The sequence below is a fragment of the Pan paniscus genome, chromosome 1 (genome assembly GCF_029289425.2).
Source record: "Pan paniscus chromosome 1, NHGRI_mPanPan1-v2.0_pri, whole genome shotgun sequence".
Classification (NCBI taxonomy): domain Eukaryota; kingdom Metazoa; phylum Chordata; class Mammalia; order Primates; family Hominidae; genus Pan; species Pan paniscus.
The window spans coordinates 115,829,864-115,856,641 of record NC_073249.2 but is presented as its reverse complement, the minus strand read 5'-3'; the positions used below and the strand labels follow the sequence as shown (position 1 = coordinate 115,856,641).

The 26,778-nt window shown below is 47.4% G+C and overlaps 1 protein-coding gene across 2 annotated transcripts; it reads right to left on the bottom strand.

Moving 5' to 3' along the window:
• Positions 1-216: 216 nt before the first annotated feature.
• Positions 217-17,654, bottom strand: DENND2D (DENN domain containing 2D). Of its 2 annotated transcripts, none has more exons than XM_003810669.6 (12): positions 17,332-17,654; positions 12,683-12,858; positions 11,690-11,802; positions 10,980-11,049; positions 10,236-10,313; positions 8,962-9,102; positions 7,621-7,769; positions 5,187-5,364; positions 2,248-2,289; positions 1,738-1,822; positions 1,167-1,406; positions 217-716 (listed from the first exon to the last, which is right to left on the bottom strand). In XM_003810669.6, exons 1-12 carry the CDS (start codon positions 17,387-17,389, stop codon positions 640-642), a joined length of 1,407 nt encoding a protein of 468 aa, XP_003810717.1. In that variant the 5' UTR covers positions 17,390-17,654; the 3' UTR covers positions 217-639. The 2 variants fall into 2 exon arrangements, with proteins under 2 accessions (XP_003810717.1, XP_003810716.1); XM_003810668.7 differs by lacking the exon at positions 17,332-17,654 and adding an exon at positions 13,452-13,737.
• Positions 17,655-26,778: the final 9,124 nt, after the last annotated feature.

The window sequence follows — 26,778 nt, the reverse complement described above, 5'->3', positions numbered from 1 at the left end:
CCCTGTGTCCAGTGCTGCTGCTGCTTTTACCAGTATCTCTTACCCTTCCTGTTAGAAGAAGTAGAGCTGCTGCCCACCATGATTCTATCACTCCAAACGTATCCCCATGGCCAGGTCTTCCACTTGTAGTCCACTTGATTGTCATATTCATTGCCTTATTTTCCACGAGGAAAATACTTTTACCCATAGTAAAAGCCAAAGACACATATAAAAATAAGATTTTCCTCTTTACTCTCGTCCTTACGTGTCCACAGACTTCATGTAGAGAGGCTGAGCCTTTCGACCACAAAGTGTGTTCTCTGTTGAAGATGTTATAATGATGGGAGAGGGCAGTTGCAGCAGCTTCTAACCAAGTGTCTACAACACATGTACTACTGTTTCCTACCTGTGTCACCTCTGCAAAAAATGGAGCTCTGAGCCCAGTTCTGTGAGCATGGTGTCAGAGCCCTCCAAAGTCCTGAGAAATCAATACCAGGGATCCAAATCTCAGACATCAGTTTGAAGCAATACCTGGATACCAAGACTCAGAGTGAGGATATGGATTTTGGGGGCTGACAGTTTTGCTGATCCTGCCACACTGGCAGGGGCTGAAGTCCAGAAATGGTGTGTAGCTCTAGTCATTCTTATTCACCGCAGCTCTTACTTCACAGTTTTTTCCCTTGGTTTCTTCTGTTTCTTCTGTTCCTCATATTCAAGTATTTTCTGTTGGAAATAGCCTGTGGGTTCAAATACGGGTGTTAGAGGCATCTGATCTGGTCAGGCAGATTATAATGAGCTCAGGAATAAGGATCAGAAATATCCTGTCTGCTCCCCATACTCCCATCCCTGCCAGGATGTCTCTGGCCTCACAGGCTTCTGGAGATCCAGACATTCAGTTTTGTCCAAAAAGGAGCCCATAAACAGAGGATACTTAGCAGGAATTAGCTCTAGACTAAAACAGAGGAAAGGGCTCAGCCCTGTTGGCTAATGGGTAAACCAACTTCCACAAAATGGCAGCCCATTAGACATTTTCTTAGGTTTCAGGTTATGTCATTTCAACTCCACTAATAAAAGTCTACCTACAGCTATTTTGTGGGTTTCTAAAGAGAAGTATTCTTTCTTTCCCCTCCTCTTTATTCTAGAGGTAACCCTCTTTGGGCTTAGACTGATGGGGACTGTTACTGTACCTGCAGGAGGATTCTTGCTCTTCTCGGCTTCCTGGATGAAAAGTGAGAAGAGCTGTGTCTTCACAAACTTCTTCACAAATCGGCGGTTGGTCTTGGAGGTCAGAGCCTTACAGAAGGATCTTTCTTGGAAGTGGCCTTGCCCATTTGCCTCCCGCTTGATATAGGAAGCATAATGGCCCACAATCTTGACAAAGAACTGTACAAAGGGGCCTGAAACATGCTCGTTGATTTGTTCTGCAGCTGCAGGAGATATAAAGGCCATCTCAGAGGGTAGCAGAAGGATGAAATTACCCAAACTCACCTTCAAGAATGGCTTTCTTGCAGGCGGAAAGCTCCTGGGGAAAGCCATAGGGTAGGGTTCATAATTACTGACTGAGATGGGAATCTGGGTATGAGTTCTCTGCCATTGCTTAGGAAGAATACAATCCCAAATTCAGACTTGCCCTAGGTTCTAGGCCTCTAGGGCTGGTCTAGGACTACTGAGTGAGTTCATTTTAGTTCTGGAAGGGAATGATTGAGAAGCATGCCATTGCACTGCCTGGAGAGACCCAAAATAAGAGTAAGGACTTACTCTTTAACTCATTGATCCCCTGACCAAGAGAGTCTAAGATGTCATCCTGAAGCTTCGGTGGCAGGATGTCTTTTTCATCACCAACCTAGAAGAGGACAGAGCTCCGAGGTCAAGCAGGAAGGAAGTGTGGAGTGAAGGTGGTTGGCAGAAAAGCATAAGGAGGGCATGAATTCTACACCCCCACTCCACCCACAAATAGCCACATAGGACAGAAACAACATAAGCTGTTTCTTGGCCTTTAGTTTGACTCTAGACATTAGCAAGGGATCCTCTCCATCCCGGTGGTACTTGATTTATATCCCTTGCTTAAAAGGCACTATCACTGATTGTCTTATAGTGAAGTCATATGTGTTTATGTCCATGGGCTCCTTGAGAGAGATGTGGTCTTTTTAGCACAGATTCTCACTCAACAAAGAACTTAAATGTTTGTTTAAATAAGTGGAACATGGATGAAACTAGAGTGGTAGAGTTGGTGATAGGCCTGCAGGGGATCTGAACCCAGACACTTACCGACATTAAGAAGGTTCCTTCACAAAGATTGACCAGCAGGACCTGAAATAAACATAGACTGGCTTTCTCTGGTCCTCTTTCTTCATAGACCTCCAGAGGATTTACCGTCTTGATTTCTGCCTGTGGCTGTATCTTTCAGCCCAGGTAGCAACAAAATCAATATCTTCAGTTCTCATTTCCTATCTAGCATTCTCCTTTCTCACCATTCCCCTCTGGAAATCTCAGTTCCCTTCCTGAGGAAAGGGTGTGGGTGTTTGTAGGAAGGGAGTAGGAGAAAGAGCTAAGGTAGAAGGGAAATACAAGATGGAGAAATCACAGCCAGTCACTCCCTTAATAAAACATTGACTGCAGAAATTGCTTCTACATGGAGCATTTAGTACATTGTTCACATAAATGCTTTACACGTTTGATCTCAAGCAACAGTCCCGTGAGGCAGATACAATCTCCATTTTGAAGATGAGGAAACAGACCCAAAGAAGCTGCCCGAGGTCATACTATGCTGCTAATAAGAGAACCAATTTTTTTCCAAGCCTAGACTGATATTCTTGAGATTGCATTCCTCTCTCTACAATTCCCCTTCAACTCCCTGCTCTCTAGAACAGAGACCAACATCTTTATTTTTTTCATGCTTGCAACAACTTATGTACAATTTTCTATTAGAAAAACTCCTGCCTCTCATGGTGGCTCACGCCTGTAATCCCAGCACTTTGGGAGGCCGAGGCGGGTGGATCACGAGGTCAGGAGATCAAGACCATCCTGGCTAACACGGTGAAACCCTGTCTCTACTAAAAACACAAAAAATCAGCCGGGTGTGGTGGCGGGCACCTGTAGTCCCAGCTACTCCAGAGGCTGAGGCAGGAGACTGGCGTGAACCCGGGAGGCGGAGCTTGCAGTGAGCCGAGATCGCACCACTGCACTCCAGCCTGGGCGACACAGCGAGACTCTGTCTCAAAAACAAAAAAACAAAAAAACCAAAAAAACCTACCTCACAGCTTTGGGCCTTCCAGCAGGAAACAGCAAAGGAAGAAAATGAAGGGTCAACAGGAAGAGGAAAGGAAAGGAAGTGAGCAGACCATGTGTCTACAGTCCTCAAGTGAGATAAGCACTGGGTTGGAACTTGGGGGACCTGAGTTTTAGCACGGGCCCCATCACTGCCCAGGGAGCCTTCAGTCTAGACCAGAGATTACAAATAGGCATCCTGCTGGCTGATTCCAACCAGCAGATCTGTTTCTTTGATCTTCACAGTATTTTTAAGTAATTGATTTGGTTTCCAATATTTAAACTGGACTATCTCACATAAAGTTTGGATTTGGGGCTTCTCCTGAAAAGTCAGGAGATCTAACACTGGGTCCACATTTCTAAAGGACAACACTCAGATGGAACTGAGTAGCAGTTGCCTGCTTTAGGCAGGGCATGTTCCCACCAGTTTACCGTAATTTCCCAAATCATGTATTGGTCATTTAAATGCCCGCTGGGCCTCTCTTTTCCGTTTGTGACCCTTGGTCTTGACAATAGAGAGAATGATCCCTCCATTGTCCCTTCTTCCAAATACAAGGAAAGAGAGAGTGGAAAGTATGCCAAAAAATAGAGCATGCACTGTAATTATCTGTCATCGGGGAGAAAAGTTGAACTAGTCCAGGCCTGAAACCACTTGTATACATAGGCTCAGATGCCTTCATGAAGGGAAGACTGTTCCTTTGAGGGATTGGGGGCAGAGAGTGTGTATAAATAATTTGTTTTTCAAGATTGTTCCCAGAAATCTTTCCAGTATTTGGGCATATTATTGTCTGTGGAGTAATCCCTTACCAAAAGCCAGAGTCTGACTGGCCATCAGGAGAGGAGCCACGGCTTCCAGGGAGCTGGAGCTGCAGAGTCAAGAAGTTTCATAATTTCTGGGGTTGGAACATTTAAATGTTTACTGCTAAACATGGGGCTAATACTCTGTCCCAGTTAGTCACAAGGCTAAAGCTGGTTCAAAGGGCATGTGTACTCAGCAGTCCTCAGGAAGGATGAGGGGGCCGGTGGAGCAAAGAAGGGAAACACAGCCTTCTTCTTTACTTTGCAGCAATGGTTTCTATAGGAGGAGATTTGGTTTTATCTGTGCTAGGTTCCACTGTTGTCTATGTGGCCTTGGATTAGTCTCTGGAGCTCAGTTATCTCTTGGAGTGAGTCAATGGTTATGGCCAGGGCAGATATTCCCAAGTCCCTCTTCTGTCTTGAGATACGGTAACATACTATCTTTTGAAAGTCCCTACTGACAACTCTAAAGCACATGTTTTGAGTTATTTTTCCAACAGTGGGGATAGATTTACGCTTTTAATGCCCATTTTCACAGCTGAGTTCTCTGGTGTGTCTGGTGCACTGCCAAGATGTAAGAAGCTAACAAAATCAAAGAGGATTCAGACCTATATCCTCATTAGCCACCTTAGCTCTGAGCTACTCAGAAAGACGACTTGCTGTAAAAATCTGCATTTTTAAGACTCATAGTTTGCCAGAGGACCATGTTAGCTCAATTCCAAGGAATTCAAATACATTCCAAAGTGGGGTGTGTGTTGTATAGACCAGCTGTGTCATACATTTGGATGAGATGGGACACCCCGAAGACTGCTCATTAGGGCCAGCTGGCATAGAACAGTCTGCTCACCCCTGAATAAGCTATTCACTGCCCCTTATGCCTAAAGGGGAATCCTTCAGAAAGGAGCCTGCATTTATTGAGCATCACCTGTGTGTCGGGTGCCAGGTTAGGAGCTCTAGGCAGGTGGTTTGCCCCAGAATCCTTAGGAAGTGAACACTGTTATCCCCATTTTAGAGATGAGAAAGCTCAGGCTTAAAGAGGTAAGGTAACTTGCCCCTAATCACACAGCTGTAAGCAGCAGAGCTGGGATCTGAATCCCACTCTACCTGGCTCCAAATCATGCACTCTTCTTGCCACATCATACCTCTTCCATAGGGCTGTCCATGACCTCCTGCTGGAAGCGCATTTGTACTCCAACCATGAATGGGGTGGGGCAGCAGACGGTGGCCAGAAGGCTCTCAGGGACAACAGGGATGTAGGTGTGCGCCCAGCTGAAGGGGTAGAGCAGTGCGGCAGCAGCATGGATGCACTGAGACAGGGTGCTGGGACAGAGCACAGAGGATGAGAGTCAGGGGGCCCCTGCACCACCATGCTACACACCCCTCATCGCCCACCACCAACAGCAGCTAGAGCAGTGCTGCCCATGCCCATGGCAGAAAGGCAAGTCTGGGGGCCATGCTGGTCACAGAGCTTGAACGTACATTGCTGGGAGGGAGGGACAGAAACTAGAGAGTCTGAGGCTTCACTATCAAGAAGGGCCTTGATTTGACCCTTCTTTTCCCAGTTAGTCTTCTCAACTTACTACTGGCCAAAAATAAAAGCGACTCTGAAGAGAAGAGGGAAGAAGAGTTGCCTTCATTCAAGGAGATAATTGATTGAGCCCCTAGCCTGTGCTCACAACTGTGAGCATACCTCACAGATGTGGATACCAGGAAGAGTAAGACACTGACCCTGCTTTTAAGGAATTCACAGTGTAGTTAAGAGACAAACATGTGAGCAAGCACTGGAGGCTCAGCCGAGAGGCAAAGCCTTTTTACCTCTCTATGTCTATCCACCCTCATCCCTAGCCTTTGCCCCCACACAGCCCCCTCTGGGCACACTCGAGGTTATTAAAGATTCCCAGGTTGCTGCCTGAGTAGCTTGGGAAATTCCCAGGTTCTAGGAACCTCTGCCCAGCAATTCCTACACGGAAAGTCCCACAAAGGTGCCTCCTCAAGACTTTCCAGTGAAGCATTTCTCGTCACTCCTGCCCAAGTCACAACTTGGACCCTACTCCTCTCGCCACCACATACACACAGTCCCACTCTCTGTCTTTCTCTTTTATCCCCTGGCTTTCATGGCTCTTCTTTACTCCAGCCAAATTGCCTCAAAGTCAAGGCCAATAAAAGCACAGATGCGGGAATCCTTGTTTCAGTTCTGGGTTTCAAGCTGGCACTTCCTGAATTAGCAAAATTGAGTCTCTGAGAGGCTAGCTGACTGGAAGTCCCCTCCCTGTCCGAGCTTCAGGGAGCTGAAAAACTCAGTGTGGGAAGGAAGTGGGGAGTGGTGGGATTTCCCTGAAGAAAGTAAACGGCTGAGAGGTGAATCCTGCCGACCTCCACTTCCCAAACACTGATCTGAGGAGGAAAGGCAGAATCCCAGCTCTAGCCACACAGGAACTTCTGGTTTCCATTCAAGGCTGGGAGTGAAAGAGCTATTTCCAAAGCAAAAGATGATGCCACTCCCTTCAAGGATTACCTACAACTAGTTCCTTTTTGGTTATCACCCATTTTTACAGAATCTTCAACACAGAGACCCCACTGCTTGCCCAAGTTTCCTTTCCTCTGAAACCCATGACATTCATCTGCCCCTCTGACTTCTGTTGAGTCCCTAACATCCTTTTCTTCTTCCCTAAAAGATAAAAGCAGGGTTGTCAACCTAAAATCACTGGTTTTCTCCCTCCCCAGGTATGAATAGAAGGTCCACCCCTACCCCTACTGTTTTATGACTTTTTTCATTCTCCATTCTATTACATCTCCCCATGTCCTTCTCAGATCTGAAGCCCCTAAGAGGTAGAGACCATGGCACAATAGTACCCTGCTTCCACTACACACAGGGATATACTCAACTGTGAACTTAACAGAAGCTAGCACTCAGCAATATGTGCTCAGCAGGGTGTTAGGTACCTAATGTGCATTATTTCATTTAATCCTCACCACAACCTTATGAGGTAATCACAATCATTATTTCCATTTTCAAGAAGTTAACAAACTAACTTAATGGGAACCTCATAGCTAAAGGTAGAAGAACTGGATTTAAACCTCCTAATTCTGCTGATTTCAATCCCTGTGCTTTCAACCACTATGTAATTCCACATCCCCTTCAAGTGAAGGACCTTGTCCTGTTTGTATCTTCCCAATGCTTGGCATCTGGCAACCAGTTGACACACAATAAATGTTTGTTGAATGAGTATCTACCTCCTGCCCTGTTCTCCACCCTCCCTCAGCCTTGCAAGGGCAGAATCATGTCTGCATCCACCCTAACTGGTCCCACCCGGGCTGTCCCAGGAATACTTCCTGTCCTTCCCCAAGCTAAGTCAGGAGCATTCCTCAGGCCCAGGCAGCAGTCCTGTGTGGAGGAAGAGGCAGTGGGGGTGGTTCAAAACAGCTGTTTCTCTTGGTTTAAAGAACAAGGAGCTAGAAACAGGAGGGTGGGCGCATGGACCCTACAGCCCATTTTCCTTGGATAACCTCCAGTCTGTTCCCTTGAACCCAGGGATGCTGGGCAGTTCAGGTGAGCCGTTCAGGGGCTGGGCCCACCTGAGACCTTCCGCCAGGAAGATGATTTTTCTCTCCAGCACGGCAGAGGCAAAGATCTGAAGTATCTGTTCAAAACTGAGACAGTGCAATAGAGAACTAAAATCCACATGTTCTAGGTGGGAGTCCAGGGGCCGTGTCAGTGAAATGAACTGTGGGGAAACCAGAGAGAGAGAAGGTGTCACTACACTGCAAGATCATGCAGACCCCGAGGTGCTGGGCCTCTACCAGCCTCTATTCCTTCTGCCCCCAGGAGTGAATCTGGCCCTGTCTCTCTGTCCCCCTGCTAATTGGCTGGAGGACAGCACTGATGTGATCTTGAATATGGCCCATAATGTCCTGCACCCTCCCTCACTCGCCTCCCCGAGCACACGCCCCTCTCTCACTGTGCTTCACCACATGGGCTTCTGTTCCTTGAGCAATCCCATCTTTCCTGCCTGCAGCCTTCACAATGAGGGCCCTCCTCCTGCACTGCTCTGCTCCCTTCATTCTTACCCTCTTTCAGGTCACAGAGGCCCCCCCTTGGCCATGTGATACTTTCCCATCTTCTTCTTATGTAGCACCCTGTTTTGTTTTTTTTTCTTTCATCACAGTTACATAATTTCTAATTCAACATGCACTGGTGTGTTTATTTAACATCTATTCTCCCCACTGGACTCACAGCTCCAAAAGGTCAGGGACCACATTCATTTTGGTCACCACTGTATTCCCAGAAAATAGTATAGCTTGGCACACAGCCAGCATTAAGCACTTATTTTTTGAGAAAGTGAAAATTTCTAGCCTCTCCCCTTATTTTCCTGTGGGGAAGCCAAGGTTCAAAGGGGCACACAGACTATTGAGAGTTCCAGAGGTCAGGACTGGAATTCTTAGAACAGTGTTCTACCTGCTGCCTCAGTGTGCTTGGTGCCTTAAAACAATAGCATTCCCCTGTGCATGGGTGGAGACTCGGAGGTGGGGATGGATGATAAGAAATGGACAGATGGACGCTGTAAGGTAGAGACAGGACAAACAAAGGAGAGTGGAAGGGGTGTAGGGGCAAGTGGCAGTCTGAGGGCTGAGGGAAAAGTCCTTTATAGCACCAGAAGCCTCAACTTACATGTTTTATTTATTATAAATAAAAGTCTTGGTGGCTTGAGCAGTAACTAGGTGCTTGTGGGTATCAAGTTAGAAGGATCAGAAAATCTGGGTTTGATTTCAGCTTTGTCCATTCTAACCAAGTCCCAGTCCCCATCTGGCTCAGTTTCTCTGTACTTTAACCTGGTTAATGGAAGAACAGTGGTGAGAGGTGCCACAGATGCCTACCCTCTCCAGCTAGGGAAGGTCTCACCCATTTTGCTAACCCACCTCAGTGCCTGAGTCGGGGATGAAGCTCTTGAGAGTGACAGTCTTCCCAGGAGCAGGGAAGGCTGCCTCTCGGAGGCCCTGCATGAACGGGTAGATGACAGCCATGGAGATCTGATGTCTCTTCTCTACTTCATCCAGGATCTGCAGGGAAAAGAACCGCGGGAGGCACGGCTCAAAGGGACAATACCAGGCAGGTGGAAGAGACTCTACTTACCCCTGAGCGTCATAATGTTCTCATACTGGTTCAGCTGATCCTCATGTATCTTCTAGGGCCCTCCACGAACTGGTCCTCTCCCTCCCTGGCAGAGGCTGGGCTCATGCTAAATAATCTGCAGTTTATCTCCCACATAAGACCTGCCTTTTTCCAGCTTCCTTTTTATTATCTCTCTACAAATCCATATTCTTCCCCTCTCCTAACACCAACATAAAAGCACCTCCCTGGGAAGTCATCCCGGAGTAAACTCATCACCCATGATGGTACCATGTCCACTCATGCTGGTTGGAGCAGGAGGCTAGAAGCCTAAGCCTCTTGGTACCACTCTGTCCTCCAACTCCCACTGTAGATTCCCGAGGTCAGAGACTGCCTCCATCCCTAGGAGCACTGCACAAAGGAATGCTCTGCCCAAGCAAAAGCTGACAGAGTTTCCTCCCCTCCTCCTCCAAAGGTCCTGCTGGGGTCAGAGCATAATGAAGTCCTTTCTGGTCACCAGTGGATGGCATGGGCCCCATGGATTCTGCTCAAATTCTGTCTCAGATGCACTGGCACTCAAATTAGCTCCAAGAGAAGTCCTGGGGACCTCAACTGTTCTTCTACCCTTGAAGGAGTCAGAATGGGTCTTATAACTCCTTCACATTTGTTTAGTGCTCTGCCTTTTATAAAGAGTCTTCTCATATATCACCTCATTTAAGCCTCACGCCACCCAGTGAGATAGGAAGGTGAGATTATTATATCCATTCGACGGATGAGGAAATTGAAACTCAGGGCAGAAGTTTCTTCTGCTTGTCCTACTTCAACTACTTTCTTACTTGGCTAGAGTGGGAACAGTAGCTGTCTCTGCAAGAGGTCCAGTCCCCTAGATTCAATTTCCACTTTTCCCTTAAGTCAAGTGCATGCCCCTTTGCCTCAGTTTTCCCAAGTGTGCTTTAATGCTGACTCTGGCTATGGGAGAAGAGCTCCACTAAGAGCTTAGTCGCACAGGCAGGGTTGGCAGCCAGAGACAGCCTGGAATATGGGCAGGACAAACAGGCCCTGAGGAATCCTGTTCTATCCCTACCTTGGAGAACAAGCCGAAGCAGCCGATGCAGCTGATGATGCAGTACACTTTGGGAAGGCGAGGGCCAGGGCCGGCAGGCTGGGGAGGGACAGAGAGGCTCCTTCAGTGCTGCAGCCTCCCCAAGGGCTTCTGCCAACTGGGTATGAAGGAGCACAAGGCTGAGGGCTGGGGAGGGGGATTTATGGGGAATGGTGGGTGCAGCAGGGAGGTCAGAATGGCCACCAGCATCAAAAGAAGAAATCCTTGAGGGTACTGGGTGAGTTGGTGGGCAAGCGCTGCCACCTTCAGTGCCAGCACAATCTGGGGTCAGCAAAGAGGGGTAGCAAGTGTGCCTTAGAGATGAAGAAATGGCTAAGGAGGAAAGCACTGTAAAGGTGACTTGGGGAATCCTCCTGAGACCTAAGATTTGAAACTAATTGTCCAAGTCCCAGCCTCTGCTCTGGGAGGCTCCAGGGGCCAAGGTAAGCAGGCCTGGATAGAGCAGGCAGGGAGAGGAGTTCGTTGTATTGAAAGCCGGAGAGAGCACAGACCAGAGCCTGACCAGCAGGGGGAGAAGGGGCATCAGGTCCTTGTGCTTGTGGGGCTGCAGAGGGAGCACTAGCATGGCAGCAGGTCCTGGGCTGTGCTTTTTCTACAACCAGTGCTGCCAATAAGCCTGGAGTTTTGCAGCTCAGGCTTGAGCAAGCCCAGCCGTGGAGCTCAGCAGACTGCAGAAAGGAAGGGGCAGTTCTGAGCTGCACAGACCAAGAGGCGCCTGCAGTATCCAATCTTTCTGCTCCCATCCACATTGGTCAGAACGAAGGAGAAGGTCTCCCTAAGAAAGAGCAGACAAGGCTTGATTTGTATTGCTCACTGAATTCTAAAACAGGAAAGTGGTCAGCACTAGAGGGTGGAGAGGAGGGCAAAGGGGAGTTGCTGATTAATCATAGGAGTAAGGGCTCACTGGTGTCAGGCCCTAAACACATCATCTCATCTAATTGTCAAAACAACTCTTTGAGGTAGGTTCAGTAATTATCCCCACTTTAAAGATGAAGGAACTGAGGCCAGAGGGTGCTTCTTATTCAAGGTCACTCAACTCATAAATAGTGAAGTCAAAGCTCAAGCAGTCAAATTCCAGGGCTCATGCTAGAAGGGCCTTTGCTACATCGCCTTCTTGGAGGCTAACTGCTTTCTGCTAAGTCCAGCTTGGGCCAGTAGCAGAGTTAAAAGCAGCAACTATTGCTTCTAGGACAGGTGGGAGAATCTGGCTCTTTGGACAGAAGTGACTGATCAAACTGATAGCTCATATTCTTGGCCTTGAGGGACCCCAGGCCAGATGTTTTCAAACAAATCAATTACACTCCCAGGCCGAAAATCAACAAATGACAGCAGTGAGGGAGGCTACAGGAGCCACAGAACTCACACATGTTCCTTCTCCCCAAATCCAATACCCTTGCCCAGGGCTGAGCAATTACCTGGGATACTCGGTGAGTGATGCCCACTCATTCCCATCTGGGAAGCAGAACAAGGGGATAGCTTTGAGCAGCCGCTCCTCCTCCTCCTGCTGACCCCGAAGCAGGTTCTCCCGCTATAAGGTAAAGGAAAAGACAAGTGGATGTGAAGCTGGGGGCAGAGATAGCAGGAGACAGCTTCAGAGCTGGTGGGCTTCCTTTGAGGCTCTAAAGCAGTCTAGGGATAAGCTTCTCCACTAGCATAGGGGCGAAGGGTGCCTTTGCCCATGACTCTGCACAGTTTGCATTCTGGGTCCAGTTGGAACAACTCCAAAGCTGAAACAGCCCCTCCTGGGTCAACTCTACATAAGCTTGAGTTTGACCTCAGTATCGAGATCTACATAGAAAGGGGACAGGGCCATGTTGAATATAGAAAGGCCCTGAAATGGCCCAGGCCCCTGGGAGGACAACATCAGAGAGGTACCACATCAGAGAAGAGAAGCGGCCAGCTCAGTTGGCACACCTGCTAATGAGAAGGATTCCCAACCCTCTACCTGGTGAAGGATCAGACAAGGAGTCTAATGCTTGGGCTCGGGCAGAGGGCTGTGCCTGCCCACCAGTTACAAGGCTGCCCCACTCTTTCCTTCCCACACATCCCAGAGAGGGGATTCATTCTAGGAGTTCTGGCAGAAGGTAAGCTTCTCTGCAGAGAAGGGTGACTGAAAATGGGATTTGGAAGACCTATCAGGTCCCCTAAAAGGCAAAATGTCTAGCCTAGTTTCCCTGCTAGGAAGCCTAGGTCAGTCCCTCACAAAGAAGTTAGACCTAGATTCTGTGGGTGATAACAGAGAACTGGGGCTGTGCTAAGAAGGAAATGGAGAGCAGCGAGCTCAGAGCTCAGGGCAGCTCCAGGCTCAAGCCCCGGTAGGGTAGGGAGAAGGAGGTGGAACCCCCACCCCTACCACCTTCCAAACACCCCAGTCCTCTGGCTGGCCCTGCCCCTCCTTCAGTCCTTACCTTGGGAAATTGGTAGGTGATTATAGGCTCGTAATCATCCTCTGAACGCTTCTTTTTGAGAGAAACCACAAGAAGGTATTCAAAGAAGTGCTGCCCCCCAGCAAAGTTGGGCAAAGAGTGCTCCTGGGCCCTTTCTGGTTCCTTTAAAGCTTCCCCTGAATTGTCCTGGGGTGGTCCTGAAATCAAGCCAGAGCCCATTTAGTATAATCTCATTGATCCATTCCTGGAGTGGAGTCTGTGAGAATCCGGGTGACCTCCACACCTCAAGGCCGCCTTGCCAATGCTGAGATACCTGGATACTGGCCAGAACCACCAGTCACTCAGGATCAGGGCCAAATGGGCAGTTTCCACACCTGCCCTGGTAGACTTGAAACCATGGGGAGCCAAGCAGAGGAAAGAAACCACTGACACAGAAGCCACGGAAATGTGCTGGAGAGGCCACATGGAGTCCAAGGCCCCAGGGTACCACAGAGACTGCCTAACCTGTCGGGTGCTTCTGGCAGTCCTGGAACAATACGGCCTGAGAGTTTAGTTCATACTAAGTGAATAAGAACAGGCCCAAAGGGCATGTGACTGTGACCACACTAGCCCCACAGAGGGCATGACCAGCTCTTAAAAACCAGCAGAGGAAGCCTCCTGACCCAGTCACATGGGAACCATGTGGAGGCCGAGATATAAAGGAAGAGGAGGAAGGAGCATTTCAAGGAAGAAACAGTCCCGCCTAAGAGGGTCACCCTAAAAACAAGGAAGTAGGCAGTCTAGTCCTGACCTGCTCGGAGTTGAAGCAGTCGGCGTTGGAAGAGCCTGAACACCCGGCCTACCACTTGTCCTTCCATCTCTGGGCCTTCAGGACAGAGCGGACTCCCCTCTCCCCTAACACAGACAGACTGGTGACAGAAAGCCTGAGAAAGGGGCTGCTTCGGTCTCCAGCCACAACTCTGTGAAGCCAAGCCACGCGCTGTCTTCCAGAGAGGGAATAGAAGTTTCCATCCTGTGCACCCAGTGGTTGAGCAAGAAGGATGTGACGGGACCCAGGAAAGCAGCAGAAGCCAGCACCAACAGAGTCAGCATCCTGGCACTGCAGCGCAGATCTCAGCTCCTCCCAAGAGCCCCAGGGTGTGGCGAGAGAAAAGGTCATGAGCAAACACCTCTGGCTGAAAGTAGCCGGAAAGGCCTGGCTACTTATGGGCTAAGGGTTTTGAATCTGGGCTGCAGATTGTGCAGAGAGTTAATTTACAACCTTAGAACAGTGGACAATGCTTGATAGTGTCAGACTGTGGGCACTGGAAACTGGCTGGTCTCAGGATAGGGATCCTACACCTCCAACACTTGGATTGCTGACCTTTCACTTCTCAACTTGGTCAACGGAAGTCAAAAACCCCAGCAAGGCCACCTGCTGAATTCTAGAACTTCCAGGACTTCCCGACCTAGAGCACATGGCCAAACACTTTCTGCAGCCAGGATGCCACTGCCCTCCCCTGATTAAGATAAATAGACTTGGCCTAATAATTATCCAAATAGATTAATTCTTCCAACAAAAGAAAGAGTTCTGGAAGTCAATACCCAATAGCCTTCTTTCCTGATGGTGCAGTAGAGAGCAAAATCCATCTCTAAGCCCAGAGTTCGTGATATTTTGGAAATAGCTACAACGGTGAATTTCACCCCCTGGAGAGTTCTGTCACTGGCACTTGTTCCAGGGTTCCAGCAGAGTCCCTCTTCTCAAATAGGAAGCACTGGCTCAGAAGACTGTCCCCAGCTTAAGGTAGGGGACTGATTGCACCAGCAGCCTGAGGGTGATTCCATGGCAGTGGAAAACATCCGGGTGATCTCCACCCAACCCCCAAGCCTGCTCAGCCTTCCTCCGGGTCAGGCCAGGTCAGCTGTTCTGCCCAAGCTACAGGCACAGCTGCTAGCCCACTGCTGTGTCTGGAGACTAGGTAAGAGAGAAGGAATAGCAAAAAAATCACCTTGGATTCTCACAGAAACCCCTGAATGAGTAAATACAGGGAAGGCTTTTACCAGGAAGCTGCCTCAAAGGGAAAGCAGGGGGCAAAAGGGTTTGACGCCAGTGTTTGCCACTCCTGCTAAGAATAAGCACCCCTCTGGAAGAGAGTGGGGTGCTAGGATAGGGAAAACAGCTGCTTTGCTCCTAAGAGCTCTAGACCTGGCTTCTGTGGGACTAGAAAAAGCCAGGACTCACGGCCAAACTCATGTACAGTAAAGAAAGATGTTCAAATGCTGTAATGGGTGAGAAGAGCGAACTAGAACACTTGGAGCTGGCACCACACCTTACTTGCAAGCTGCACAGACTTGTTGCACAAGCCTTACCACCTGTTTGAGGAACAAGCATCTTCCTGATACAGATGGGGAAACTGAGGCATAAAGTAATTCAAACGCTATTAAAATTGACAGGATTTGTTGGGAATGGGGATTAGGAAAGCTCCAAATTCATGCTCCTGCCTTCTGGATGCATTTGACATCAAATACCCCACAGAGGTTTTCAAAGGACATTGAGAAACAGAATCTTATCACTGATCATTCCAGATTCTAATGAAATTATGCCTTTCCCTAAATTCTTTGGGCTGCATTTTCAGATCATTTTCTTCTGCTTTATCAAGCAAGCCAAGAGAATAGCAAAATTAATAAATCATTGACAAAAGAAAGTAATTAGACTTTTGGGATGAGGCCCAAGAAATGCAGCAAAAGACTGTTTTCTCCCCTCTTTCAAAAGGTGTTATCCACAGGAGAGAAAAGCGTAAGAGAAAACTAACCTCCATCAAACTCATGTTTCATATAAGGCATCTCATTTAATCTCCAGTGCCCTAGAAAGGAATTATTATCCAGAGTTTTAGTTGAGGAGGGAGCCACCCTTTCTAGGGAAGTCAGGAATCTGGTTACACTTGTTCCTCCACCAGAAAGCCTCTCCCACACACACCTGACTGAAGTCCCAGATCTGTCTAGAACATAGGTGAGGGGACCTTCTGGAACCTTGATCTGGGAAGCTGGCCCATCCCTTCCAGCTCAGCTGCTCTCAACCCAGGACCACCACCACATCACTCCTTGTCACCAGGATACACACACACACACACACACACACACACACACACACACACACACTCCCTCCTAATACACAACTGTCCTGGGGCCAGAAAGGCAAAGGAGGAAGGGGGAGAATCCCCAGGCAAGTGGAGGATGGTATGGAAGATGAAGAGGGCATATGCTCCTGGCCCTACAAGTGTTAGGCCTCAGTTCTTACAGTTCCTCAGTATCAGGAAGCTCCTCCAGGCACAATCAGGAAGTGCCTGGTGTTGGGGCAGGGGTGGGTGGGAACAACTGGAATGTCTCCTCTGGGCTGTAGGGGGCAGACCCCTTCCATTCACACAGATGTCCCAGGGTCTGGGAAGACCAGGACAGACCAGGCCAGTGCTCTCCAGAGAAGAGAGAATGTCAGCCTCATCCTGCCTTCTGCTCCCACCACTGCACGGTCCCAGGCCTCTGCCCCAAACTGTGGTCTCTGACCTCTCCCTGATGGTGCAGATGGAATGGCCAGATATTGGAGATCTGTGTCTAGAGAGGACACTACAAAGAGGGAAGGAGCAGGGTGTGGCAGGAGGAATGGCAACAGGAGGAAGAGCAGATCACTCAGAGGTCACTGCAGTTCAAAGAAGGGTGCACTGACCTCACTCCCTGAGGTCCCCCCAACTCTGGGGCTTGGGCTAAGAGAGGGGCTCACTTGGCCTCCTGGCGTGCCAATGTTGGAAAGGGCAGGTTGTCTGGGAATGGCCCCTGCTCTTTGCTCCTCAGACAGTAGGACCTCTGGGCAAAGTATCTAAGCCACACAAATATTTGCCGAATGAATGAATAAATGAATGAATTTCTAACTGCCCTCCTTCCAACCCCAGGGCTCTGCTAAGAAAGAAAAGAAGGTGCTTCTTTAACTTAGAAGTTGACTTCTAATTTAATCCCCATAATCCTGGACGGGGGAATTATGTCCATTTCACTGTTGCGGGGCTGAGGGAAAGGGAAGGGGTGCCCTGTCTGGGCGACACGCTGGAAAGCAGCAGCTGCGCAGGTTCTACCGCCGCTCCGCTGGAGGCCACACTCTGAAGGGCACCTGGCCGAGGGTGGGTGGGGGTGGTAACGTCATCGGGGAGACCTGTGTTTGTGGCCGGTGGCTATCTGCGGGGCAGGGGCAGGGGCGCTGGCTCCGAAGAACTGGGCAAAGACCACGGAGGACTCCCAGGGCGGCGAGGTGGGGCGGGGCGGCGGGCACGCCGGGAGCTGAGGCAGTGCCTCTGGGAGGACACCACAACCGGGGCGCTTTCAGGCACACTGCGGTTGCACCACAAGCTTCCTGGATGGAAGGACACGTGGCCCCGGGGCCCCACAACGGCTTCCTGTGTCCCGCCGCCTCCTCCTCGCCCCCGCAGGCCTGGCCTCGCCGTCCCCGCCCCCCCACCTGACCCTCTTCCCCTCTCAGCGCGCTCCCTCCCGCTCACCTGCCCCCGCGCAGCCTCCTGAGTCCCCCTCCAACTGCTCACGGATCTCGACGCCCCGTGCCGCCCTCCACCGGGCCCCAGCCGCCAGCCCTAGCCCCGGCTCCCCGGTGCCCACGCCGTCCCCCCGCGCTCTCCCCGGCCGGCACTAACCCCCATGGCCGCGCTTCAGTCTCAGGCTGGCTCGAAGGCGGCGGCCGAGCCCATCCATGGCCCCTGGAGTGCCCGGCTCCCGCTCCCAGCTCCGCGCTGGCCCAGCCCCCCTATCCTTGACCTCCGCGGGTCCGACACTTTCACTTTCACGCGGGGGGAGGCCTAGGGGACAGGTTCGGGGCGGCGCGGCGCACCTTCCGGACTCCGGCCCAACCCCCGGGCGCACCTGGGCGGGCCCGCTCTGCCCTCGCCCTGGGCAGGGCAGCGTGGGGTGGAAGAGGGCGCTCGACGCGCGTCCGGGACTGGGCGGCGCCACCTCGTTCCCACCCTCCGTGGGGCTCCCGGGGAGGCTTGACTTAGCGAACACCCTGCAGTCCGCAAAAGCGCATGTCCTGGCTGAAATCATCGTCTTCCAGGTGGCCCCAAACGGATCCCAAAAGGGGCAGAGTTTTCAGTCCTCACACCTCTCCAACCCCTCCACCTCTCCCTTTGCAACTGCTTTAGCCCTTCGACCATCTCCAGGTCTCTTGCCCTACTTGTCCTCTCACTCTCGGAGTTCCTGAGGAGGAGCTGGAGATGCGGATTAGGGACCCGTCGCTGCCTTCCATTCAAACTTGGCCTTGAGCAGACCAGCAAAATGGGGGTAACCCCTGCCATTCCACAGAAATGTGAAAGTTCAGGAATAGAAAACTCTTTGTAGGTTGTTACATAATACAAATTTAAGGGACTGTTATTGTCATAATTGTTGCAGCTGTCCCCTCTCCCCTTCTAATCCTGAATTTCAATGCAGCCTTTCCGCTCCTCCCTTTTCACATCTTCATTGACTTCCAAATACGTCCAGGCTGTAAACTTCTGGTATCAACCATGACATTGTGGGTCTGCTCAGCCCACTTCCTCCTGGGAGATCTGCCCTAGTTCCCTGCTGCCTCTCAGGACATTATCTGTAGGGCTGGGAAATGCAGAGTCCATCTGGGGTTGCCTGGGTTACAAGGTTTTAGGGTCCTTTTCAGGAGAGGTAGGCAGAGGGAAGAAGGGACTCTGGCAGAAATACGTCTGGAATCTGTGGGCCTGACTCCCAGACCTACAGCCCTCTTTCCATGGCCTCCAGGTGACTCTCCAGTCACCATGGGAGAGCCAGAATTGGGAATCCAGCCCTAGTATTAACTGTCTAGTCTTAGCCCAGAGGTTCTAAAAGTTGACTTTACTCCGGCCGTATGCAATTTTGCACTTAATTACAGTCTGTTTCTGTTCCCTATTCTTTGTGTATTCCCGCACACAAGTACACTTCCCTTCCCCAAGTACCTTTTCTGGGCTGAACCCATGTCTTATGCATCTCTGTGTAAGAACAGTCGTTGCTCATGATAAACTTGTCCAATTGATTGAATAGTATTGTGCCTTAACTTCCCCAATCTATTTTGTGGTATTCCCAACCAAACTAACTTCCTTTCTTTAAAAACAGATGAGGAAAACTGTGTACATGTGCACCAAAAAGATAAGTACAAGAATGTTCAAGGGAGTCTTATTTGAAACAGACTCACGCTGGAAATAACCTCAAATGTCTATTAATAGTAAAGTGAGTAAATCGCAGTATATTCACATAATGAAGTACTACATAGCAGTAAAAATAAATAAACCACGGCTGCATGCAATAACATGGCTACATTGCACAAACATCATGTTGAGAAAAGGAAGCCAGACACAAAAGAGTACATTATGTAAGAGTCCATTTGTATAAAGTTTAAAACAGGTGAAATTAATCTATGGTATGAGAGGTCAGAATGGTGTTACCTTTAGGGAGGAAGGAGGAAATAATGATTGGGAGAATACCATAGTGTTTCTTTCTAGGATGCTGATAATGTCCTATTTCTTAACCAGGTGGTAGATACATGGATGTATTCACTATGTGATCGTTCTTTGCAGTGAACACTTAAGCACTTCTCTATATGTATATGAGACTTTAAAAAGATTTTTAAAGTATGCGTTAGGATGTTAGGGTGACATTAATGAAGGTAATGAAACAGGAAGAAGCTAGTTCAGAATAAAATTAGAAATTATTGGGATGGGAGGAAGTGGAGCTAACTAAGTATAATCTGCATTTTTGAGAAGTGTGGATAATAATAGGAACAAGTTAATTGATCCATAGTGGAAAATTTGGGTTTAAAGTGATGGGTTAAGATGGCGAAGATGAGAGCATATTATGGGTATAGCAATGAGAATAAGCAAGGGTAGACATTTAAAGTATAAGAAAGAGGGTGTGCAGATGGAGCAGCGTCTGAGAGAAGGCGGGGGCAATTAGAAGCTTAGGTAGAAGTTTGGCTTTAAATGGGAAAAGGAAACTTTTTTTTTTTTTTTGAGACAGAGTTTCATTCTTATTGCCCAGGCTGGAGTGCAATGGCGTGATCTCAGCTCACTGCAAACTCCACCTCGCGGGTTCAAGCGATTCTCCTGCCTCAGCCTCCTGAGCAGCTGGGATTACAGGCGAGCACCACCACACCCGGCTACTTTTGTATTTTTAGTAGAGATGGGGTTTCACCATGTTGGTCAGGCTGGTCTCAAACTCCTGACCTCAAGTGATCTGCCTGCCTCAGCCTCCCAAAGTGCTGGGATTACAGGCGTGAGTCACCGCGTGTGGCCGGGAGAAGGAAATTTTATCTGAGGGAAAAAAAAGATGAAAATGGCTATAGATGTTGATAAATGTGTAGATAAGGTAGCAAGAAGTTAAAGGATACCACAGGAGGCCTCAGTTTCTGCTAAGACAAAAGGTTCTTTTTCTTCTTGTAGCTGCCATCTTCCACTGTCCCCTGGGTCATTCTCCTAGTCTGGCTGTAGAGTGGAAGTGAACGACCCTAGCCTTCCTTTTTTGAAGGTCTTGAAAGGAAGCACACTAATAAGTTGTATTCAAGGAGGCAGTCAGTATGACATAACAGAATGAGCCTCGGCATCTGACACAGATGAACTTGGACCTGAACCCACTCTGCCTCTTGTTTGCCCTGTAGCCTTGGGTTAGGCATTGCACTGAGCCTCACTTTTCTGATATAATAAAATCACCTTGCAGGGCAGTTGTGAGGATTAGAAAGAATATATTTGTAATAAAAATGCCAAACTTCATACATACCTTTAATCCTCAAATCACTGTAGTCTCAGCTCCATTTCTTTTAATTGCAGAAAGTACTGTCTATTACCAGGCTTGTATCTCCAGGAATTTCTGAGAAACCTCAAGAAACACACACTCCAAAGACCAATTCTGATATTCACTGGTCATTAGGGTCCATCATGGGAATTCAAACTATTACTTTCCCTTCCACAGTTATACCCATGTGTCTGAAGACATACTGCTATTGTTCTCCCCTGTGCCACTTTGCCCAACTTGGACAATGATTCTATCTTCAATTCCATATAGAGATAGCTGAGGTCAGAAGAGGTTTTGTTAAGACTTAGCTGAAGGTTTGTTAAGACTTTGTTTTATGATAAGAGAAGCACGTTATAAAAGGAAAAATTAAACACAAAGTATTACCACTCTTGGGGTCTGTATGAGGGTCTTATTTGGAGTACTTCTCTCCCTACCCCTAGAGCTGCCCCCATCTTGCAGGGATCAGCTAACCTGACTCCAGTGGGAATGCCCTTGAACGCAGCCCTGTCTCAGTATTCGCATATTCAAGAATGACGGACAAGAGTGATGTTTATTACATTCACGGGGAAACCTTGTCCCATACTTAGAACCTAATATCTTTTGGCACAGAGACACCAGAACAACAATAAAAACAAAAGCAACCCATATTTCCCCAAGAATAGGCCCATCAATACAGAATGCCACCATCAATTGGCCTGCACAATTCCTCTTCCTTTGAGATGAACAAAAGCTCAAGCTGTCTCAAACTATGTATACTGCAAGCCATCTGAAATTTGGCTTCTCATCTCCTGTGAGAAATGAGTTGAATAACCTACCCATCTTCCAGAAACAAGCAATGATATCCAGGATTAGGAAAGAACATCTGTATATTAGAAGCAAAGATAGCCTTTTCTGTTACCACAAAGAGTTCCTGGAGTTAAAAAGTTCTCAAATCTCTGTCTCCTAGAAAGGGTCTCTGCTCTATATTTGATGGCCAAAAATCTTCTTGTATTCTCTTTCTTCCCAGTCTTCTAAAGTGCTAAGTTTTCAATCCCAACATTTTGTGTGTGTTGATCCCTCTGCTTGGAATGTTCTTCCTCCCACTCCTCACTCTACTAACTTCTACTCATTCTTTATATCTTGCTTAAACGACCTTTTCTGAAAAGACTTCTTTGACCACCTCCCCTTTCCATCTAAATCAGATCCTCCTGTTACAACCTCAATCACACCGTTTCCTTAGGAGCATTTATAGCCATTTGAAGTTACATATATGTATTTCTGAGATTATTTGTTCGACTACTCTCTCCCTTTCTAGAGTCATCCCCAGGAGGCATGAGTCTTATCTCTTTCACTTACTTCTGTGTCCCCATTGCCTAGCACAGTGCCAGGCATACGTTAGATAAACTGTAAATATTTGTTGAGTGAATAAATGTATGAATTAATAGATGGGTAGTATGCAGAAAGCTTCTATCTCTAAGGAGACAGAAAATTAATTTAAACATTTTTTTATTTTCTGGGTTCTACTCAGGGCAAACACTTTGGGTGCCTAAGACTCATTTCCCCTTTTACCCTTGCTGGATATATGGATATATTTGCTCAGAGGTATATCAGATTGAGGAATCTGATCATGGTAGTCCTGGTCTCCTTCCCCCAGGTTGACTCATGGTGGCCATGTGATCCAGGTGTGGCCAGTGAGAGGTAAGGAGGTATCTAATCTAGTAAGGGAGGCAAGAGGCAATCTCCTAGGGACTTCTGGGATAGGATTCTCCAGAAGTGATGCTGTTTCCCTGCCTCTGGGCATCACTGGGTTTGGATATGATGACAGGAACTGGTGAGATGAAGCCAGCTTGTATAGCAGAACAGGGACAACAGGCTCTCAGGGTAATGGGGCAGGAGTCAGAGATGGCATGTCAGGCCTGAAGCTGCCTTCACTCTGCACTGCTTGTTACCTGAGGTAATAATTCTCCTTATGGTTTAACACAGTGAGCCTTCTAAATACATTTTACATGGCATCTCAGTGCCATGTAATATACACACATGTAATATACAAATAAAAGTTTCACAAAACAATACCATTCCTACTATGTGAAAGGTATGCTGATATTTCTCCTTTTTCTTCCATTCTACTATTGTGCTTTTAAAACCATCCTTGTTTGAGGCACCTTAAAATTATTTCACCCCCAAAATGTGTTGTGACCCACAGTTTAAAACATCTTTGGGTTTTCTGGTACTTTTTCTGCAGACTCTGAAGCCAGACTATCTGAGTTGGTGTCTCAGGTCTGCCAGTTACTAGTTTGGTTACGTCAGGCAAGTTTCTTAACCTCTTTGTGATTCAGTTTTTTCATAATTGATAGAATAATAATGGCATCTACCTTACAGGGTTGTTTTAAGGATTAAATGAGCTAATACATCTAAAGCGCTTGGAATGGGAAGCCATTGGCAAGTCTGAACACAAGACTTACATGATCCTACAAAGATGAGTAAGGCATGGTCCTTGTTCTCACAGAGTTTGCATTCTTGCAGGAATAATATAATGCAGAGATACTGGGATTAAGATAAGCACAGGTAGTTCAAGATCATGAAGGAGAAACACGCATTTTAGCCTAAGAAATCAAGTCTGATCTCCAGTAGGTAAGCCTGGGAGATAAAATCTCACTTACTTTTTTTTGTTAACTAATAGACTAGTTTTAGATTTACAGAAAAATCGAGCAGAAAGTACAGAGAGTTTGCACATATCCCCTCACCCCACCCCCATATATAGTTTTCCCTATTATTAACATCTTGCATTAGTGTGGGACATTTGTTACAGTTGATAGACCAACATTGATCCACTATTAACTGAAGTCCATCATTTACATTAGGGTTCACTCTTTGCTTGTACATTCTATGGGTTTTGACAAGTGTACAATGACATGTATTCACCATTACAGTATTATGTGGAATAGTTTCATTGCCCTAAACATCCTCTGTGCTCCTCCTATTCACCCCTCCTTCCCCCGTCCCACTCCAAAACACTGATCTTTCTACCGTCTCCATAGTTTTGCCTTTTCCAGAATGTCTTATAGTTGGAATCATACAGCATGTAGCCTTTTCATCATACAATATGAAGCCTTGCGTCTTTTAACTAGAAATGTGTATTTACCTTTCAAAACGCTCTCTGAATGCAGAATACATTCATAAGCAAAAGAACAAAGAGTAATAATTTTTAAGTGTGTTTTCAGCACTGTTCAGGGGATTGAGCAGCCAATAGGTGTAACCAATTTCCTTAACAAGCATCTGCTTAATAAATATTTGTTGAACAAATGAATGAATGAATTCCCAGCATGATGACTACATTAGCAGATGGTCAATGCATGCTTGTTGAATTGAACTCTAGACCTAACATTTTGATTGCATTTAGGGGGTTCCCAGTTCTCCTTGACCATAAACTTAAGAGGAACAGATAGTTCTCATGGCTTGGTCACTTTATATGTTTCAGGCAGTATGCTAAGTATTTTACAAATATTAATTCAAATCAGCATTATCAATAATCTTTTGAGCTAGCTATTACTATTCCCAATTTATAGATGAAGAAACAGGCTCACAGATGTTAAGGAACTTGCCCAAAATCACACAGCAGGTAAAGTGAACTTTTAATTCACACTCAGATGGAAACTTTATCCCCAGGAGCATCCTGATGAGCCCACCAGGACATGTCGTGAAGTCTTCCATGGAGCTGACAAGTGACCCAGCACTCCAGGCCTTCCATGATGGTCTCAAATAGATATCCTATGAGACTACACTCAGGTCTGTGTAGTGCTCCCAAAATGCCCTACTCTGCTTTCTACACTGAACAATGCCCCAAAGTGGTGGAATTTTTTTTTTTTTAATGGAAGCCAGAGGTTCATCATAATAGGTGTCATGGAAGTCCTCAGAGATGTAAATAACCCCCTAGAGATAAGGCTGACATGTAAAAGTCTACCTCAGTCCTGGGGAAATGAGCACACCATTCACCACTGTAGGAGAAAAGAAGGGGACAGAAGATCATGTAGGGCTTTGTAATTCATCAAAGATTCTTAGACATTTTTTTTTTTTTTTTTTTTTTTTTTTTTTGAGACGGAGTCTTGCTCAGTCGCCCAGGTTGTAGTGCCGTGGCGCGTCTCGGCTCACTGCAAGCTCCGCCTCCCGGGTTCACGCCATTCTCCTGCCTCAGCCTCCTGAGTTGCTGGGACTGCAGGCACCCGCCACCACGCCCGGCTAATTTTTTGTATTTTCTTAGTAGAGACGGGGTTTCACCATGTTAGCCAGGATGGTCTGGATTTCCTGACCTCGTGATCCGCCCACCTCGGCCTCCCAAAGTGCTGGGATTACAGGCGTGAGCCACCGCGCCGGGCCGATTCTTAGATATTTCTACCTACAATTGGAAATTTAAATTATCTCCAGCACTTCAAACTTCTGACAGATAAGATTTATAAATCTAATAAGCAGAATCTTTGTAAGCATATCACTAAGTCTTGGAAATCGAACATACCCACCCGCTAAATGTGCTAAGCAGAGAGAGCATCATCAAAGCAGCATCATGAAGACAAATCGATTTCCTTGAATGAACACAATTTACCAAAAGTATTGATCCCATTTTTATCTTTTTATTGTCTCTCTGCTTGCGTGTACAATTTCCCAGAACTACACATTTTTCTCATCCAGATAAGGGAGACTTAAAAACTAGGTCAGTCACATGAGTACAGTAACTGACATTTCAGAATCAGGGTTTAGTCTGAGACTCTGGATGGGAAAGCAAGGCCTGAGCATTAGTTCCAAGTTCATTCTAGATGAGCCATGAATTAATAAACTGAACACTTCTTGTAGGAATACAACTTCCTAATCATATACCTTTTCTTGCAATATAGTGCATCCTTTATTACCTTTTTGGCTTTTTTGAACAGTAACCTTTTATAACACTTTACCAAGATGTCTTTTTATACATTTTTACTGAATAATTTGAATTAAAATTCTCTTCTTCTTACCCGAATTGCAATGAAATCTTTCTATTGCCCGCCTGGGTCCTACACCCTGTTTGTTCCTCTGAACATTTTGTGTTTATTAACCACTGCTCTCTGGCCATTTATTGACAGAAAGAATCTGGAATTTTAGAGTGTCGAATTAGAAGGGACAGTATCAGAGGCACTCATGTGCCCACCTGTCCACCCCCCGCCCCTGCCCCCGCCACTGTTCCTGCTAAGTGCTGGGAACTCTGCCTAGCAGTTTCAACAATGGGAAAATCCTGCCTTGAGAAAATATGAAGCCTGCCATTCCCTGGCCTCCCTGGCTGGGGTGTGAAGGCTTGTGATTATACAGCCAGTTAGTGGCTGTCAGGACCAGAATCCAGGAAATGTCTCTCCAAGCCCCTATCTTCAACACAAGAAAGAGACCTGATGGATAACTCTTTTCTATTTTCTCCCCCGCCCCCCCCCTCTTTTTTTTTTTTTTTGCTGGATGAGCAGAGATAGACAACAGAGAACAGTGAGCCCTTAGCTCGATCCTGAAACTCAGAAATCAGAACATACTTGTTAACAGACTGATTAACACCACCAATCCCCACCTGTCCTGGTTGCCCTAATCACAAACTCCAAGAAGGAATGATGCCCACACCCCCACAGTTCTTTTCCTCTTCCCTCACCCCTGCACAACCCAGGAAGGTGCTCAGCTGAGCAACCACAGCAGGCAGAAGGGCTGCCTGCTAAGTGACCATGGCATTTAAGGGAAGCCAAGACAGTGACGAAAGGCTTTGAAAGACAACTGCAGGAAGAAAGAAAGAAGGTCATGGTGGACAGGATCCTGGAGGGAAGAGAGACATGGTCAGGTGGAGAGGTTGGGGGCAGATTGCCATCACCCTCACCATGTTGCCTACTTGAGTCTCAGAAACAACTCTCTTTTCCTTCCCTTTGTGCTCCTGCAGAGAATATCATTCCATCTTACATCTTATTGTTAGTAGTGGCAAATCCGTACAGGTCTGCAGCAACCTCGATTCTTGCCTCCTCAGAAGAAAGATTTTGACTGAGGGGAATAAGGCAGAGAAAGAGACTGAAGCAAGTTTTAGAGCAGGAGTGAAAGTTTGTTAAAAAGTATTAGAGCAGAAATGAAAGGAAGTAAACTACACTTGGAAGAGGGCCAAGTGGATGACTTGAGAGATTAGAGTGAATGGTTTGACTTTTGACTTGGGGTTTTATATGTTGTCATGCTTCGGAGGTCTTGCATTACCTCTCCCCTGATTCTTCCTTCGGGGTGGGCTGTCCGCATGAGCAGTGGCCTGCCAGTACTTGCGAGAGGCCGCATGCACAGTGTGTTTACTGGAGTTGTGC